The sequence below is a fragment of the Larimichthys crocea genome, chromosome IX (assembly GCF_000972845.2).
Source record: "Larimichthys crocea isolate SSNF chromosome IX, L_crocea_2.0, whole genome shotgun sequence".
NCBI lineage: Eukaryota > Metazoa > Chordata > Actinopteri > Sciaenidae > Larimichthys > Larimichthys crocea.
Genome location: NC_040019.1, coordinates 9,197,398 through 9,217,768, shown reverse-complemented (window position 1 = coordinate 9,217,768; position 20,371 = coordinate 9,197,398). Strand labels below are relative to the sequence as shown.

Sequence of the window (20,371 nt, the reverse complement as noted above, 5' to 3'; positions counted from 1 at the left end):
GGGAAAAAATGATTTCATACTTTCACTCTCACATGGTGTGACCAGGACTTCACACCTTGAAATGATCACATCTTGCAAACACACATCTGCATTGCAGTGAGATGCACAGACCCCTACCTCAAGTCCTAGCACAGGAAATGCAACCCACACCATAATCAATCTATTGTCATACATCATGGTCTAAACATTATATACACAAAAACCCACATCTTGCCTTTTAAGTCTTAAGAATTAATTTTATTGCATCACTGTAAGTTTCTAATCTGGTCTGATTTACAGGCATGTCTGTGATCTGTGTTAAAAAAACATTATACATATTTGTCATGATCTTGTTAATAAAATGACTGTGGGACAACAGCTGCTCTCACTCAGTTCTAGCGCACACTGAACTCACTTTGTGTTCAATAAGGTCCAACAATACCCGTTAGCTTACAGCTTATTATGATGACAGTCTGTTCATAAAACTTTTTAATGCTCGATGTGAAGAATTAGTGTCAATGTATGCAGAAGAGGCAGCCTAAATCTTATTACATACAAACTCCCAAGCCCATCACACACGCACAAACTTCGCTTTTCAACATGTCCTAACAGCCCATGACTGATTCTACAGTGGCTTAGCAAGGAGAGTCATGCCAGTGAAGCATTAAACTAAAAAAAGAATAAATAAAGCATAAAGAATGAAGAACAAGATGGCTAAAAAAAAAGCTGACATGTATGCATGCTTATGCATGCTTTTGCTGGTTGCTTCCTCTAATGTTGCCAGTATGTGGTTAGAATGAGTGTCAGTGTGTGTGTGTGTGTGTGTGTGTGTGTGTGTGTGTGTGTGTAGGTCTGAGTGGGTTGAAGAGGATGTAAGAGTAAAAAAAACAAAAAAACAAGGACGAAACAAACGATGCAAGCAGCAGGCAGTTTTCCTACAGAGAAACACACACATACTTTACATACCTACTCATACAAATGCACACTATTCAAAAGACTTGGGGCCTCATGTACAAAGCTTGCGTACGCACAAAAAAGTGGCGTACGTCCTTTCCCACGCTCACGTTCAAATGTATCAAACGTGAAACAATCGTAGAAATGTGCGTGCCCCACGCCAATTTCATAGCTGTCGTACGCACGTTTCTACAGCTGTTGTTCCTTTGGCGACACTTAGAGGTGAAGCTGAGAAACTGTTATTAATGTGAAAACAAGTAGTCATCAGAGTGATGTGCACATCAGAAACACACTTATGAACAATTAACACACCCACGTGTTTGCAGTTATATAAGTGGATATAAAAGCATGCGTAATGTGATGAAGAAAATGATATTAACAATGGCAGCGTTAGCGTTGTTAGAGGACCTTGCAAACGTGAGCGATTTAAGGAACGCATGGATTTACTTGCAAACCATGATAATTGGCTCATAAGCCGATTTCGGTTACCAAGGCCAGTGTTACTGGAGTTGTGCGCAGAGCTGCGGCCGGCCCGAGAGCGCAACGGGGGCCGGCGAGTAGCTCGGGGTTGTGCTGACTACGCTGGGGTTCCTGGCAACAGGGGCATTCCAGCGGGAGCTGGCCGATCGGTCAGGAGTGTGCCAGTTAACCCTGAGCCGAGCCATGCCAGCTGTGTGGGATGGAATCATCCGAATGTCTTCCTGGTACATCAGATTCCCGTACAGTGCTGTTCAACAGGCCGGCATTAAAGCACAATTTGCAGCGAGAGCCGGTTTCCCTAATGTAATCGGAGCTATTGACTGCACACACATTGCTTTAAAAGCGCCATCACAGGATGAATTTGTTTATCTAAGTAGGAAACATTTTAATTCCATCAATGTTCAAATCATATGTGATGCGCGAATGCAGCTGACTAACATCGCGGCAAGGTGGCCTGGTTCAACACACGCCTCATTCATTATGACTAACAGCATTGCTGAGAACAGGCTGGAGGCTGGCACGGTGCGCGATGGGTGGCTTCTATTCGTTTAATTGTCCCGTATGTAACGCTGGATTACATACGAAACAATTAAACGAATAAACTCTTTACTTACCCAGAAGCCGTGCCAGTGTGCCAGTGCATATTTGGGCATGTGCGCATTCAAATATCATGTTTTTGGTTTTCTTTATTTTCTGCTGGTGAAATTAGAGCTGCAGAGCTTTCTAACAAGCCCTGATTGTGTCCCTGTGTTCAGTATTCTTGTCAGTAAAAGCGGGCGTAAAATGTCAGCCGCAGCGCCACACCTGTCCACACCTGTGTGTGCGCTGCTCGGATCCCACGGCATTTCCGGCCTCACACACACGCTCCCACTCACGTCTTTTTTTTTTTTGGTCATATTTATCCCTGTTGACAGGGCACCAAACATAATCTCCACTTCATTCAGTAGAATATCTAGCTCAGGCTCTGTAAAATTCATTTTCTTTCCTTTCTTCATCGCGTTATCTGATCGGACAAAGAGATGAATCTCAGGTCCAGGGCCTATTTAAATAGATTTGCATATGTAAATGGGGCGTGGACAGGGAGGAGTTGCAAGTGCGCTCAATTCCACGTTGATTGGCATGTACAAAAGAAACGTGCTTGGATCCATGCGAACGCACACTTTGATACATCTGAATATTTTTGTGCGTACGACAGTTTCCGGGTTCTGGCGTACGGCAAGTTTTAGGAGGAAATCCACGCAAGTATTCGTACATGAGGCCCCAGGTGTTTTAATCACACACACTCTCTTTAACTGTGATCCTTTAAGCCTTTCAACAACTTTTGTCCATCTTAAAAAATACTTATTAAATAAATACTAAAATGCTTTAATAAGTCAAGACAATACAATAACAATTTGTCTAATTAAGAATAATAAATGCTTAATAATGTCTCAGTAACCTTTCAGTGATCTAAATCCACTTGGTTTTACATATGACAAGAAATAATGTATTATTTGAACATGATTGCTGTGTTAATGTGCGCACAGTGATAGCAGGCTCATATGCATTTGAACTGATTTATATATTTGATAACTAGAAATAAAATAATACATTTGTTAAATGTTTATATGTATCTTTCAGGACATGTTTTATTATTTATTAAGAATTCAGATGAATCCACTTACATCTGTTATGTCCAAGTGGCAGTCTGATTTATGAAATGTCACTTTGGTCTAAATCAGATTTGTTGTGCTTATTATTTGCATTTAGATGATCGAATAAAATTGGTACATGTTTGTGTAAACAATAGTGTTTGTATGTTTGCCTCGCGGGCAGCTCGGATGAGTAAAGAGTAAAAGCTGGAATAACACTGACTATTAAAAACAGCCTGGACTGTACAAAGTGGCCCAGTGGAGAGAAACTCCCATCTGACAAACACGGGCTGTTAAATATTTGTTTTATGACTGACCCCAGAGAGAGGTCAGAATTACTTCCATGCCAGCAGTCCCTGCACTTCACTCCATCGCACAGCAAGGATTATCTGACAGGGCAAATTAAAGATTCCCCTGCGAGAGCATAATTCAATAGAACAATGCTGTCAATACTCCTTATTTTGTCCACATACACAGCAGTTACTTATTCGATTCCCTAAAACCTCAAATTTCAGAGACATATCCACCTGTGTTTCACCAAGAATTACCACGTTCAATCTGCAATTCCTCAGGCAAAACATGAAAAGCTGACTTGCGTTTTTCTTTACGGAAAAATGTACCTGCAGTTTATCAAGGTAATGCAAATATTTGTAAAGTTGCATACCAGTAGATTAATGTGGCTAACAGTCACCAATATTAACTCTAGATACAATCTGAAAGCCACTTCCATCATATAATTAATTTACATTATTACAGGTACAATTACATTACCGGACCTGGTACTGGTGTACATTACTTTCACTTTGCAGAATCATGTTTTTTACAAGCTAAACCCTGCCACCTACAACATTAAAGTGCTTGGTACAGGATAAAAATCTATATTTTAATAGTATTACATATTTTCCACTTTCAGGCACAGCAGTATACTGTATAACAGAGAATGTTGCTGTGTTACTGTATAACTGTAACGTGAGCGTAATATCATTACTGAAGGAGCTACAGTTTTTTGACACATGAAACAGAATTTCTCTGCCCGATCTCTTTGGCACTCTCCTCATTTATTAATAATTCATTTTCCTCAACTGATATGGGCTTGATACTTCAGAGTAGTTACAAATCCTTCAGAGATGTTCAGACATCCCCTCTCAGGATCTTACTCTCCACTCGTTCCCCCTTTTTCTATATATAAATGCATTTATCAATGGACTATCACTTTCAGTTTCAGCCAAATAAACAAACAAACTGGCTGCGACAAACTAACAAAATGTTTCTAACTAATCGGTTTGTTCTTATGAATGAGGAGGTGACAAGGGAGGGTCTCAACCATTCTGCGTCAAGCCAATTATAAAACTCTTTAAAATAACTTCGAGAAAATTGTGTTTCTTCTCCCCTCAGGTCAACAAGATCCAATTCTGTGTTTTCTACGCACCAGCATTTGGGTTTTCTTTAGATTAGTTTTTAGGACGTTTATCAGACAACAATAAATTCCTGTGCAGAATACTAAACTGAAGTAAAAGCTACAAGACAAAACTTTTTACACAAAGCAAAGACAAACACAGGAATCTTTAATATATATTGAAATGACTGCCGCCTACCTTGAGAGAGTGGTGCTTGCTCTCATGTAGAATCATCTCTTCAGATATGATGAGAGCTCGACTGCACAGGTCAAGAGGCTGTGCAACAACATAGAGCACAATGGCATCATTTTTTAGGCTCATTCATTGATTCCTGATATCTTTAGTATGATATTTATTAATGACAACAATCACACATTGTTCGTATTATTACCCATAGCCTTAACTTTCAAAGTCATAAAACATATGTTAAGCATTTAAGAAATAAATAATATGAGGCCTTGTAATACCGAATCCATTTTGGGTCCCAAATCCATCTGATCTGCAGGACAGCTAACAGCAAAAACCTGTTCTTTACTGTGGGAAACACAACTGAAAGAAAGTGTGCTGCTACTGTGAGATGCTGCGTGTGGTCTGTGCATGACAAATACTGACACCTAAAATGAACTAGTACAACAACGTGGGAGGAGGGGACTTCCTTTTAAGTCCAGTGAGTGACAGAGGGCCAATTCAATATGTGTGTGTGTGTGTGTGTGTCACATTTGCATACTGTGTGAAGTATGGTCAGGGTTGCACGTTTCTATATGAATTCACAGGATGTACCACCAGCATGCCTGCATTTTAGGTGCAAATGTCACATACAGTAACAGCTTTCTTATTTCACAACGGTCTTCTTTGGTAATCGCATTGCACACTATATTCATTACAACCACTGTATGTACATGAGAGTATTCGACATAACTTTTCTCTGCTTCCTAATTTTGACTTTTCCTCCTTTAGAAACCTTTTTGTCTTTTCAGTTATCATACTATGCAGACTATAACTGTAATAAAGTATTTTTTTTCTGCAGCCAAACCTAGAGATACAAGCTGGACAAAATAGGTTTAAATTGATTTTAAACAGGTGAAAGAGAGAAAGGTTGAGAAGATAACTATCCTGACTGCACAGTTTGTAGCACTGACCACCTGGGTTGGTCACCCACATAAGTTTCTGTCTGTCTTTACAGACACAGGCACACTGTCAAGTGTTCTAGCCTCAGGGTAGAAATAAAAAAAGAACATCTGCATACATGCAAAAAAAAAAAGTGTTATGTATGAAAATATGAGCTTTCATGACTTGCACAATCTAAATAGCTCAGACAGAAAGGTCAACTGCTACCTAAGCGCAGAATTTAAATGTCTATTTCCTTTTGACCCAAATGTACCGTGGAAAACAACATGTCTAGAATGACACCATCTTTTGCACCATCATATGCGGATTTCCCTGTTTGACCACCGAAGGCTGGTTTTCATAGAACCATGGTGATCTGGTGGTCTTAGATTGAGACCACATAACTGCTATAGTATGTGCACATTCCCACTCGGCCTTTGCTGGTCTTTCCCTACATATCCTGTCTGTCTTTTTAGCATACAGACAGCACTTTAGCAAAATAATTTAACATTTTACATCTAATTTGCATTTGTTGTTGTGGGTTAGATGAGATGATATCACTCATAGATCTGTCTGTTAGATATGAAACCAGAGCGTAGCATCCTGTTAGCTTAGCTGCCTCTGTCAAGAACAAAGCCGGTCTATCAGCACCTCTAAAGCTCACTAATTAATACAATGTATCTTGTTTGTTTAATCTGTATAAAGTGTAATCAGCGTGCTGAGGATAAACATCAGAGTGAAAGTACAGTAGTGCACTAGTGAAAACAACAAACCAGCAACAATCACAATCACAAAGACACACATGGATCCACAACAAGTTGGCTTACCTGAACGAATATGGGGAAAATTAGGATCTTGGGTGCCGCTTTGACATATCCATAGTTGGCATGTGGAGTATGTGAGCGGACAATGGTACAGTTCTGGTAATTGGCAAAGTTGGCATTCTGCTGTTGGTAATTGGGTACACCGGCATTAGTAGAGGTGGACGCCGTCTTTGTTGTCTTGGAGTTGTTAGAGCGGCGAAGGAAGCCAGTACGGCTTGAAAGACCCCCACCACCACCACCTCCAGAAAAAGTGCCCCCACCACCACCACCATGGGGCTGTGGACCAGATGCCTGCCGTGTGGGGTACAACCTGGCAGCTGTGGAACAAAAAATATGGAGGTAAAGCAGGTGATGTATCATTTCTGGAGCATTTCATGAAGCTCACAGAAGTCTTAAAGAGTCTGATGTTGTGGGAAACGTGTTTTTTCTCTTTCTTACAAAGTTTGATGAGAAGATTGAAGATACCACTATGAAATCTTTACTCTACTATAGAGATGGAGCCAGGAGATGTTTAGGTTTGCTTTGCAGAAAGGCTGCAAACAGCAATCCTTGCTCTGTCAAATCGTGACAAAATTCACCTACCAGCACCTCTAAAGCTCACTACCTAACGTTATATCCCGTTTGTTTAATATCTATACAAAATACAAAATGTAATAATGACAACATTTGCCGCAATCATTGGCTCTCCAGCTTCTGTTAAGCTATATGCATTTCTAAAAAAAGTGTTTTCTGGGTCACTCTATCACCACAGTAGAATCCTTTGCTCTGTTTCTTGTTTGCCTTACAGAGCGTCATAATGTTGGACAAGACAGAGGATACATATTTGATATTTTAAGCGGTTTCATTGGCCAGCTTCCAGAAAAAACAAACACACAGTGAGCATAAAAGCAGTGATAACTGCGTGTTCTTTCACTACCAAAGCAGTAAAAAGTAAATCCTTCAGGAGAACAAGATTTCAACTGTGAGCATGAAAAGTATTTTGTATTCACTGTATTTCTAAGGTCAGTTTAATTTGAGACTATTCCAGGGTGCCAAATGTGATCTTAATCTTATTCATTAAAATAACAATAATAACCTGAAATGTGAAGTCAAACATTAAATTAATATTGGGCCACATCCAAAATACTAAAGGCACCAAAGCCAACTTAAACAAAGTTTTCAGCCAAAATAATTAACAGAGTTCACTGTAGCCTTTAACAAAATGTTGTATGAACACAAAATACCGTATCTTACCTAATGTTCCCTGGTTGTCTTGATAAACAGGCCTCAAGATCTGAAATCAGAATAATATTAAATTGTGTTATTATTAAAAAGGCTTCTTTCCTAATGTACACTGACATCTAAGCTACATCTAGAATGGAATGAGAGTGGGTGTGTGATTGTTTTATTGCTGAATTGATAACATACTGATAGTTGAAATGTAATTCAGAACTTTCTATGGTGAGATATTGATCGTGAGATATTTGGACAAGAAAGGGTTGCCATGTGACAAAAAACTGTATATCTATATAAAGAACTGTACTCATCATTATACTACGTCGCCCACGCTTCCTTTTTCTGTACTGCTATGACACGAGTCAAGCTGGACGACATCATGTGTAGTGTCTTGCATGACACTGGATTAAGCTGCTGAGCTCGTTTGATTTGAGCTGGACTCAGTGAGGCAATGATGGTTTCCACGTGTCATAACAAATTACAATCAACAAAGAGAAGCTGAGATAAAAAAGCTGCCGCAGCGTCACATGTTGTTCAGATCAGTACAGAAAGGTAAACTAGGGGTTGGAAAGTCACAAAATGTTTAAAACACATCATTAGCATGCTTTTCTTTTTTTCGGGCCTACGATGATAAATATTTTCTGTAGTGTGGGCTTTCAAAGCTCTTTGTTTGTGAACTAGTGTATCGTGTCAGTGTGATATGTCACCAACATGACCCATTTCCACGGGGCTTTCAGTATATTTAGCCTGCGATGGCCACCGCAAAATCTCACCAAATCCCTGCCGTCTCTTTTGTTTGGGAGAGAAGCGGTGTGCTGTTTGAAGAGGAGTGTTTGTTCACTATGTCGTCATACTGTATGCCTCTAATCTTTTTCTAACTAACCAGAACACTACTCTCTTTCTTTCAATGTTTTGCTTCTGCGGTTTCTCTAAATCTACTTCTGTCCTTCCTTTGAAAAAAATCAATCTAATCTCAGTGCCCCTTAACTGAACCTTAACCTGAGAAGCATTCACAGATGGAAGACGGACGCTACATGAGGCCCACACGGACACACATACATAACACAGACACAGCTCCATGTTAGACTTACTGCCAGTCAGACACAAAAAGAGCGATAATGAAATGAGGCAATTTAAGTTCTCTATCAGCTCCTACATAAGACAGCATAAGGGTTTAGTTTGTTAGAAATGTTTGGAAGTCTTGAGCAACTATTTAGACCCTGAAGGCTGAACAATCGATAAAAGCAGGGAGAGAGCCTCAAACACATCTTGAATCTTTTGGTTCAGCATGTTTGTTACCCTGAGGTGGTTAATGGGTTAGTATCGGATTGTTACGGTCGTTGTTAGCTGAGGAATTCAGTTCAGTCTTTTTTTTTGATTTAATGAGTTTGCTTTATTTTATTTTTTATGACCAAAGCTTTAACCTCATATACATGATGTCACTGGATGAAAAAATAAGTACATGCTGGATAAAATTTCATATACATGTCATACTGTGCATGTACATGCATGTTGTACTGATACTGTGCAATGGACCAGAATCTGAATGTGCAGTTTCATAAAGTACTTTTTGTGCTGAATTCTTCCTCTGTCTAAAATGCTTATGTTTTTAAAATACTGATGTATGGCACACAGATGATTTATGTATTCTATATGAATAAATTCTGTCAGATACATACATTGTTTTCCTAATATGAGCTGTGCTTAGTCGGTAGAATGTAATGAATGAAGCTTTACATAGTACAGGTATACAAAATCTTATTAACAGCTACATATATTTATTGTTATTGTCTCCTCTTGCAGCCTGTTACTGCATATCAATATTACACTGAACTGTATGTAGTGTATGCAGTGTCTTAAAGCACAAATCATTGGCAGTAACCCAAATGGCTCAGACATACTGTATATACAGTCCTTCTATCTATCAGCACCAGGTATGTAAGGTAAGGAGACATATCTAGGATGAGCCACCATATGACCATGGTGAGGATGGGGAGGACGAAGAAGATGATGAAGATGCAGCCCACCACCAGTTTGCGGTACCTGGCTTCCGGGATTGATGGGGGCCAGGATGATGTAGTTGTCCCCGTTGGATGCCTTCACCCTGGTACCCTTCAGTGTGGCAGTGTGAGGGTGGTGGAGATGTCGTGGTTTCCCATCCAGCTCCTCAGCCGACCCTCCCTGGGCCCCCCACCCAAGGGTCCCTACGCCTATGCCACTGCTATTCCCAGCATCTGAGCCGTTGACCAGGAGCCGGCGGGCGGCGGTGGCACGGTGGTGGGCTGGAAGAGGCGGCACAGCTGGGGGGGTTTTACTGGTGCCAACATCTGGTGCGCGTCTGCGAGTCGGGGGCGAGGGGGCATCATAGTTTGAGGTGGAGGTGGAGGGTTTATAGGAGGGCCGGTGGATGAGGCCCTCAAAACTCGGCTTAGCTGAAGGGCCTGTGCGCCAGACCACCACTGTGATTTCATTGGCACTGTTTCTACAATGAGAAACAAAGATAACGATGAACAAAAATAATAAATAAAATCACAACACAGAAAGAAATCTTTGTAAATCTGTTATTGAAAGTTAACTGATCCATCTGTGTGTATGGGAAAACTCAATGAGGAAAGAGCAAGGTATCAAACACTTAACAATGTAACTAAGATTATGTTGTTGACTCCTGATAAATCACTGACGTCATATCAGCTTGTTAAGTAATTCGCTGTAAACTGAATTCTTATTGGCTACAACCTTTGAAATGATTGACCTGTATAAAGCACAGGTGTTGTTCAGGCAACCATACATATCAGAGTGGCTCTGTGTGCCAGTCATGGAGGTGAAAACCTCCCTCAGTCTGTCAGATTGTCGTTACAAATCACTGGTCCTGAGAAAAGGATTCGCCAACATTTTTGTGTAAATCCACCCATAATCCTCTGGTGTGTTGGACTCATTACCTGATAGCATGGGCTAGGTCCACACATTTCCACTGCTCTACTGGCTGACCGTTTAGCTGCAGGAGAGTGTCCAACTGCTGCAGACCGGCCTGATCCGCTGGACCCCCTGCCAGAGTGAAGCAACAGAGATAGTCAAATCAGGGCTATAGCACCTATGCATATATTAAGTGTGTTTCTTCAGTATTGGAGGTACAAAATGGCCAAATTACTGTATAGATGAAACACTAATAATCTGATAATAACATGTTCAGAAATTCTCCAGTAAAAATGTGATCAGTGTTACGGCCGCCGCTGGCTGCCGTTTAGTTTATTGTGTTCAAGATTCAGCATAAACAGCAGCAACTTGTCTATTTGACAGACAAGCTCCCCATTAACTGCAACACCCTGCTGACTGAGCCAGTGCTAATGGTAATTCTCCAAGCTTCGACAAAAAAATAAATAAAAATGAATCACCCACAGGTGACATGAAACTTTCATGATGTAAAGTGCATTCATACGCAGATGCAAATCACAGGTCAATCGATGTGAAAGGAAAGCAATTTCTACCAGAATGTAATCCATTACCATATTGTTTATGGTGTCTAGTGCCTTCAAATTGGGACACATGGGGGAAAAAAATCAATAATTTTCTGACTTGATTGATGTGACAGATTAGCCACCATACACTTTACATTGTATAACAGTGTGCAGTCTCAAGCTGAGTTAATGTCATCATTATTAAAACTAAAAATGTACTCCTGGCAGTTGAGTGAAAATAAAAACATCTCTTATAGCCAGACAGTCAAATCTACTTTGGTAAAGTAACTGTGTTTATGGCTGCTTTTAAATTCATGAAAGTATGAAAATGTGTGATTTGGAGTGTTGGTCGCAGAATGAGAGAAAGTAAAACTTTAAGAAAGACTCGTCTGTCTTCAAGCAAATTAGAACCGCAAGGACATTAAACATTTGAACAACAACTTCTTTCTGGAATGTTTGAGTTTCATTGACACAGACACAGTGCATGCAAAACTTGCCTGGATCAACAGCCTGTACCCTCACAGGGGAATCCGAGCAGATGGTGAAGCCATATCCATCCTTTCCTCGAAGGATGGTCACCTGCAGAACACACACACACACACAGACACGCACACACATCATTTTGTGACAGGAGGACCATGGGACTCTCTCTCCTCTCTCTCTATATCTCTCCCCACTACCTAAGAAACTAAAAGTAGCATGCTGGCAAAATAATCAACTTCCTTCCTACAGCACGATTAAGTAGATTTGTATTCTGCTTCTACTTCCTATTAAAATTGTCTTGACAGCAGTTTCCCGGTGAACCCAATTAGCTGAGTTAGTGGGAAAAACAGCTCGGAGAGAGGGAAGAAGGACATTGTTTGCCCAGTAGTCAAAGAAGAATTGAATACATACAAAGAATAGTTCTATAATACACAGCTGCTTCTTTACCTGCTATAACAGTGACTCTGATGCCTGTATTAGCCAGCTCAGGGTTCAGATTGTCAAAAGAGTATCTGCTTCTTTAAGCAGTTTTGAAGAGTGATTTTTTCCAGTCGCAGTGATATTAATAATTTGTATTACAAATCTAAAACAGCACAATTACACACAGCAAGTAACTGCACATTATGAAACATCAACAGAAAATAATTTCAGATTAAGTAAGATATGATCGGTCATGAGGTTTCTAAGCATTGACAGTTTTTTTCGATTTTTTTGCCACTGCCAGGATATTTTCTGGACATTATTTATATTTATTTATTATTATATTTATTTATATTTCTGACTAAATGCAAGCATCACGAATAGAGTTTAAATCCTGTTTCTTTTTTATGTTAATATTTATGTCCAACATTTTGTCGTGCAGGGCATTTTCAAATTAAGCACCCTTTTCCCACACCATATTCAATAAATGTAAGAACACAGTACCAGAAAACAGATCTATCGGCATACATAAAAATAAAGAAGTAATAATAATAATAGTGTATGTGTGCGCACTAACGGACACTTATTACTGGAATCCAGCGTCCAACATAGGATATACGCTATCCGCGATAAACGTCAACATCATAACTCATTATTTTAAAATACGACATGAAGCCTCAAATACACCAGATTCACACAGACACACAAAGACAATGCTGATGGCTCTTTCTCTTTGACCCCGCATTGTCAAACATTCTGTACCTGTGCCCGGTAGTCTGAGCCAAAGTCAACATAGCTCCATCCAAAACATCTCACTTTCCATCTCATCTGCTGACAACCAGGGGCCCAAAGCACACACCCACACCCTCACCACTGCCCCCCTTGTCTTTCTCCCTCTCTTATTCTATCTCTAACAGAGGAAAGCTACATGTATATGCTGGTAAATTACAGTCTACCTATAAGAAAGATACAGTGACTTAAGAAATACAGAGATTATTCAGGGGCCCGGAGCTTGTGATGACCCTAAAACGTCGGGTACGATTGCAGTTTTTTATAGTCCACTGATTTTATATGCCCCGTGTCACACTATTTGTGGCCATGATTGTTTTACCATATTTCTCTGCCCTTGAATTTCTCTCTTTTTTTAGTCTACCCCCAAACTGACACTACTAAAAAACTGCTGTTACAAAAGCAAATAGGATTGTCATTCATTTATATGTATCCTAATATGTCTCATACTTGATTAACCATCGCACAAGATAAAGTCGATGTGATGATGTCTTTATAATTCTTGTTTCTCAGAGCAATACAAGACATAACATACAAACACCAGCCCAAGGGAGCACCCATATACTGTATAATCAGAAAGGATACACAATATTTCAGGGCACCCTTTATGATAAGGAGATTGAGCATCTTCCTCTGAGGCTGAATAAGCATCACACATCAGTGCACATATGACTCCTCATCTTCAGTCATGACTGAGGCAAAAAGTATAGATGGTGCTTTATATGCTATAATTGTTGCTCTGCACAGTGTGTATATATTTCTTGGAAGACAGATGGAGACCGAATCCTTGAGTCTGGCTGCGTGACAAAAAAACAGGTGAAATTAGAGAAAGGAAAAAATGAGATACACAGGAAGTCAGTGAAGGTGGAGAGAGATGAAAAGAATAAAAAAAGAGAGATTAAATTGTGACGAAAGAGGGCCTTTGAAAAGTGACGCAGACAGAGCAAATGACAGTGACAATTAGAGGAACAGATGGCATGAAAAAAATTTCACTAGAATTAAGGAAGACAACAAACAGTTGTGAAAATTTTTTTGAAAGATCAGCTTGAAATTTAATGTGTAAAAGACGTTGGAAAGCAAAGACAGAAATAAGAGACCATGTCTTTCTATCTGTCCATTGAGGGCTCTTTCAGACATCGTGGCCTTTTTAAGGAAACTACCACAGCTGACTAATTTGGACCGACTTTACAGCATTAATTCAATTTGTAAGCATAGTTGAATGCAACCACTTGGAATCATCTGGTCTGCCTGGGAGAAGCAGTCTCATGCCCCCTTTTTCACTTAAATAAAAGCAGAGGGACTGTGTTCAAACTGGAACAGAACAGAGGAGACTATCCTGGGAATAATGCAAGAAATCAGCATGAATGTTCTTTTAAGTGAACTTTTTCTTTTTCAGTGCATCAATCACAAGATATATTACTGAAAATAATATGTTAGATTAATGGGGAAAGTCCCCAGCGTGCATCAAATATTGAAATTGTATGAGGAGAGCTTTCTTTATGAATTAATAATACAATCAAAGGGAACGGTGGATGAACTCACTACACTAGAGCTTGACTTTCTTGTAATGACTTTAGATATATCCAAAGGGAGAAAACCCTGTAGCCCATGTGTGCACAGTATGTGTTCATGCATGTGTGACAGAGCCTTTGCCTTTTTTACATTCATGCCTCAGTGCTCCACCATCCTTTCAGACATGACTGCATGACGCTAGGGGCAGAACTGTCGCCAATCTCCATCTGATGATTATAGTACATGTCTTGTCTGCTTTCCAACAGTGCAGCAGAGGTAACATTAACGGCGACAAGTCCGTCTAAACTAAGACAACTCTACCAACCAGTGGTTAGCCAATGATATCTGGGTGAGTATGTTCAGAGACTAGGACAGCACATCACCCACACCCACACACGTATGACTAAATTGTCATGCTGTATTTCTGTCATGTAAGGCCAGTTTTATAATTATACTTTTTTTTTTCGTCACTTCAGAATTTTACACATCTATTTTTATATCTCATCATTCTGTTACATCCCAATCAATTCAATGATATTCTGCTTCGTCACATTTGAGTTCCTATTTGTTCTAATGTGCAATTCAGATTTACTGCACAAAGGCTTATGCAAGGACAGTGGCAGTTCATATCATAGTAAATATTTTCCTCTCCTCCAGTACTGCTATCCTTCTCTCACTCTGTGATGGATAAATACTGCTGAAACACACGTTGCATATATCTCTAACACCGCCAATTATTCCTTTCCGGATGTGCTGAACATGCAGTTGAAAGTGGATTTTCTTCTCGACAGTAATCGCAATAATCCAAAAGATATTACTACATCATTTCTATATATCCGGATTTTGTATTAGATACTGTAGTTTGACTAAATTGTTGCAGGTTTCTAAATTATGACATTTCATTTATCTTTTTTCAAATTGTAACTCTCAAACTTTTCTTTCACTCTCCCATGTCTGAGTCACAGGTTGTCTCTGTACACTCGATTCTCATCTCCCCTCCCTCCCGACGCCGTACCCTCTGGAACACAAACACACCTGAGGCAGCCTACATCCGATGCAGAGGTGGCAGAGCCCGTGGATAGTGTGCATCACACCTCCACCTCCTCCTCCGACTCCAGTGTTCAAGTCTGCGGCCAGCACGCACACACTGCGACGGTGGTTTTCCACCTGGCGAGCGCCTCTGCAACCAGAGTATCTCCACAGCTTCCTCTGTGCGGCTGAGTGTGTGCTCCTGGGGCTCTGCTCTGATGGCTGGGTAGACTTCAGCGTGTTATGAATCATCTTGACAGTGACAGCAGCTCACTCTTTGCAGTATTCAAAAATTTCCAGGTGACAGTCCAGCCGAGGTGGCTCAAATAATAATACTGTGTCTCAACTTGCTAGAAAAGAGAAAGGAGTTTGTACAGTATGATGAAAACGCGTCCTTGGAGAATTTTTTCAGCCAAACTGTCCTTTCGCTCTGCAACAATTTTCCCCAAATAAGACCAAATTCAATTTTCTTGTTAATAGTCCTTTGTGCAAAACTGGCGTCACTCTGCCACTGACCTCCAGCTGCACTGTAATCCATTCAAGGTTTGTAAGTAATGAATCCAGTCACCTATACACATTTCTGTGCGTAAGTTTTTACGAGGCTGTACCTGTCATTTCATCCACAGCGTCACGTCTTCCTCTTGGCTCTTTAAAAAACTTCAGACTTCTCTTCTTCTTCTTCTCCTTCTTCTTTCCTTTAACTTTTATATGATTCTCTCCTTCTTTAATTAGTTCTACCCCATAACACACTGTCCGGTGCCTTGCTCCATGGCCTCAACAGCAGCAGCTGCAGTAGCTTCTGAGATCAGCTGTGTGAGAGTGTGTGGCGGCGTCATGTAGGCGAGACTGGCGCTGGCTCGGCCTGCTCAGGCCACACTGTAGCTCCTGGCAGGGGCGCTCATGGGAACTCTTCAACAGCAGAAGAATAGGAGGAAGTGCCTCCCACCGCCACCCCCCCTCCACACACATACACACACATGCACTTACGCATAACTCGCCACCCCACAGCCAGGACAGCTTTGTGTGTCTGCCCCCGATAAGGCCAGTTTGTTTCCTGAGTCCACACTATGAGGGTATGAGAGGTGCTATAGCGCTCTGTCATTTGCAAATATACACTGTAGTGACTCATGTAGGTGGCAAAAGGGAGATGTGTATGTGTATGAGTGAGAGAGGCAGGATTTTTTTAATAGGAGTTGTTGTGTAGGTCTTTTACGTGCAGTCTGCAAACAGTGGACTCAAACACCGGACCATATTTGCACTGTAAACGGAAATGTTTCTGATTGCTTACGACTTTTGTATCCACCGACGTTTAATGACCACATTTCCCAACAAAAGAGAATGACAGGACTATTGTTTGGTTAAATACTTAACTCTCTCTCTCACACACACACACACACACACACACACACACAGGCATACATCTCAATCAGACTTCACACCTCATCTGACTCTTTCCACCTTAGTCTCCATACTCCCAAATCTCCGTCCAGACATTATGCGTGTTTGTTATGTTTTGGACTTCCATATTTCCTCTGCTTTTCCTTTCAGCTGCTCCCCCTCACCCAGAACCACACAGTACGGAAATTCACAGGTCTGCGACTCTCTGACAATCTCCCCACTCTCTTCCAGTTATGCAAACATCACTTTTCAATCGTTTTCAATATCGTATGCCTGGGAAAGAGGTGGTATTCTGCAAAAAAAACAACAACAAACAGCTCAGGAGCAGTGTAAGAAAAAGCCTGCTGAATTACTGCTAAAACAGTGGCCAGTCTAACCCCTAGAAACCCCATTAATTCCCAGCTTGCTCCTTTTCCTTTTTATCGTTTGGATGTCTGGCACATGGATTGAAACATGGACAGAGAAGTGACGGAGAAAGAGAAGGGTGAAAGAGGAGCAATGCTGCACTAGTCTCTACAATGCTAATAAAGTGGCAGAAAGGGCCGTTGTCTTAAGATCCCTTCATGCCAATAGTAATGGCAGCTTTTCCCTGTTTGCCTTTTCAAAAGGGCGAGGGTTACCCGTCAAGCACACAAAAAACACTTTCTCTCTCTTTCATGCTGTGCTGTTCACCTCTAAATAGGCAGAAGGACGGATTAGAGAGAGCGAAGAAAGAGAGAGAAGAAAGCATGTCTTAGGGAGAGGAGTGAAAGAAGAGTCTGAAAAGCTTGTCTGGGAGCCAGACGAGGCCAATCTGGTGTTTAGTAGTGTGGGATCTCTCTCTCTCTCCCTCTGCCGCTCTCTCTTTCTTTCTGACCTTAATAAACAGCTATCAAAGGAGGAGGCGTCTTCCAGGCCAGTGAACACATAAGATGGGTGTAAGGCCAAGTTCAGGGTCACAGCTTAGGTTGTGTTTAAAATACAAACTGCGAAGGCTCCGCATATGGATTGATAACTGCACCATGGTTGCAACATTTTCAAAGGTGGCACTCAGCGTAATACGAGACACAGTGAGATGCCTAGAAACCTAAAAGAGCAGCTACATGTTTTCAACCTGAGACTGCTTCAGAGAGGGTTCTACAAATTCAATTGAAGTTTACTACTTCTATAAGTCAGATCAATTAAACTGTCCAGATTAGTGCACTTCAAAGTACTTAACAGGTAACTGGCTAAGTAATAAGACTAGGCAAACCTAAAATGTGGATAAAAAACCTAAAAGTGACAAAAAACAGCCAACCTAGCAGCTCTGTAAGGATCACTTAAGTATAGGGATGCTTTGAGTTAAATGCTGTATTGTAAATAGTATAGTTGAGGGTGATGGGAATGCCATTGGTTTCATGATGGTGCCTGAAAAAAAGTCAGGGGATCATCAAGGTCATTAAGACTCATCCTGTGGCGACCATGAATCTTTATAAAAAAATATCATAACAATAGCAATAAAGCCAACAGTTATTAAGATATTTCAGTTTTGACCAAAGTAGTGGCCAACCACCGCAGAGCTATGCTGCTGAGTAGTACAGAAATCTCTCATTTACTCGTGCATATGCACACTAAAAAATCAGTGGTGGTGGACCTGCCATGCAATGGGCTGGCCATCTGGAGCACTTTGGGGTTGTGGGTCTTGCTCAAGGACACGAAATGTGGACAAGAGGTGGCAGATTAATGGATTATTCACTCATCCACCTGAGCCACAGCAGTCCATACAATGTGATAAACACTGTAGCTTTGTGGATCCTATCTACTGTAAATGGTTTGGGCTTCTTTCAAAATAAAAGGCAATACAGAATAGCCAGGGGCAAGGATAAGTATACATCCTCCTTTACCAGAGTATATAAAAGTGTTGTGAACAGCCAACCCTGGGCCTAAAATACTCACAAAGGGATACGATCTGGCAATAAAACCAACCATTCTTCATTTATTCTGAGATGTCGGCCAGAAAGTCTAACCTCCCTGTCCTCTTTTCAGCTCACCTCACCCTTCCTTCCCATCTTTCCCGTCAGACAGAAACGTCAGACCCATTTTCACAGAGACGCTTTGGGAGCTAATGTTAGCTGACAAGCAAAGATGCAGGGGAATATGTTGTCTGGGGTGCGACTAATGTTTATATTCATGCACTCTGTGCTCCTTTGCCGATGACGAGCAGGTAGTAGTATTTTTGTTTTTGCCTGTAAACATACTTGGTAAATGCTGACATGGCAACTGAGAAGAGGAAATCATGTTAGGCTGCATGTCAAGTCTTTAATCTCTGGTTCAGGAGGTCATTGTTATGAAGTGATAACATTTCATGTTGCTTTCCAACAGGCCAAAATGTCTGTTTATTTCAACTAAATGACTTATATATCAATATAACACACAATGACAGCTTTTCTAAAGAAGGAAGTCCTTCTTTTAAATGCCATCTGCATTTAAACTGTTTACACTGTTTATATTTGTCTTTTTTTTCTTGCATATATTTTATATTTCATGTTTATTGGTTGTTTTGCACTGAAGATATAAGGGAAAGGGGATTAAAATTCTCTGTATGTCCTGTACATACAGCAGTGTTGACAATAAAGTTGACTTGACTTGACCTTTAAATCTATCAAAAAGCCCAGATTTGAGAATTGAGTGAAAATGTCTCACTTTTGACTAGTATTTATGAAATGCCAATAATTCCTGCCTACATTAACTTAAAAAGCAAAGCAGGGTAAAACCAGATTTATTTGGATAAACTAAGAAGATGTGCACACTGAGTCAGAAGAGAGCAAAATACTTGATTGGTGTGCCATTTTTTAAAAACATAATTTTTCCAAAACATGTAGTAATAATCAAAATACATAGGAGCAATCATTTTAAGAAGAAATGCTGGAGGACGTTGTACAAGTATAGTCAGTAGAGAGAAAAATGTTCTTGAAATAGCCTTGTGGTATTCTGAAGACATTCCTTGGTGGATGAAGATTTCTCTTTACAGACATCTGAAGTGTCAAAAAGCCTTCAACGAGCTCTGTGTAAATCACTGAAATTATTCATGTGTATGGCCATCATCAAACACTGAAGACTGTTTGAGTAGGTACAGAGTGGGCAGTTAATGATACCACAGAGCTTTTTGTGTCGTCAGGGTGATGGCCACAGGGTGACAGAGGGAGAAAAGAGAGGGAAAAGAGACGAGGAGGAGACGGAGGTGGATGAGGCCACAACAGTTACGGACGAAATACGCGGCGGTCTGGAAAGACAAGGCAACAGAAAACGTGTACAGAAAAAAGAAAAGTCTAAAAGGTTTTCCATTCTCTGCTAATTTAGTCTGTGAATGTGCTTCACCCCCCTCCTCCTTTAACTCTCCCCTGAGACTGTCCCACACAAACCGCACAATCATCTGTTACTTTGATTCACCCGGAGATAAAGAGGAAGAGAGGGAACAAGAAGGAGAGGGCTGGGAGGGGAGAGGAAGGAGCATTCACAAATACGGATGTAAAACTTTTCCATCTCAATGCTGTGCCACATCATTACTGCCCTCTTCACCTTCCACACAACTTCAAAAGCTGCTCTAACTCTTGACATGCTGGACGCAGGGTTGTTATTCTGCTATGTAAGGAAAATAATGACTCTTCCGCAAGAAACAGAAATTAAACATTTAGCTTGTGATACACAGCGCCAAGTACAGCCCTACAGACTTTGTGTGT

At 40.7% G+C, this 20,371-nt stretch overlaps 1 protein-coding gene across 3 annotated transcripts in view; it reads right to left on the bottom strand.

Moving 5' to 3' along the window:
* Positions 1-20,371, bottom strand: part of rgs3a (regulator of G protein signaling 3a) — a 147,346-nt gene that overhangs the window by 83,264 nt on the left and 43,711 nt on the right. Inside the window, exons 1-7 of one of the 3 annotated variants that reach the window (XM_010750688.3) lie at positions 15,282-16,138; positions 11,540-11,621; positions 10,527-10,632; positions 9,631-10,069; positions 7,606-7,645; positions 6,376-6,689; positions 4,640-4,717 (exon numbers count right to left, since the gene is read on the bottom strand). In XM_010750688.3, coding sequence (XP_010748990.3) covers positions 4,640-4,717; positions 6,376-6,689; positions 7,606-7,645; positions 9,631-10,069; positions 10,527-10,632; positions 11,540-11,621; positions 15,282-15,527 — 1,305 coding nt within the window. In that variant the 5' untranslated portion in view covers positions 15,528-16,138. Of the gene's footprint in view, positions 1-4,639; positions 4,718-4,908; positions 5,049-6,375; positions 6,690-7,605; positions 7,646-9,630; positions 10,070-10,526; positions 10,633-11,539; positions 11,622-15,281; positions 16,139-20,371 lie in introns of those variants that run through there. The other 2 variants (XM_019274095.2, XM_010750687.3) reach the window with 2 other exon arrangements.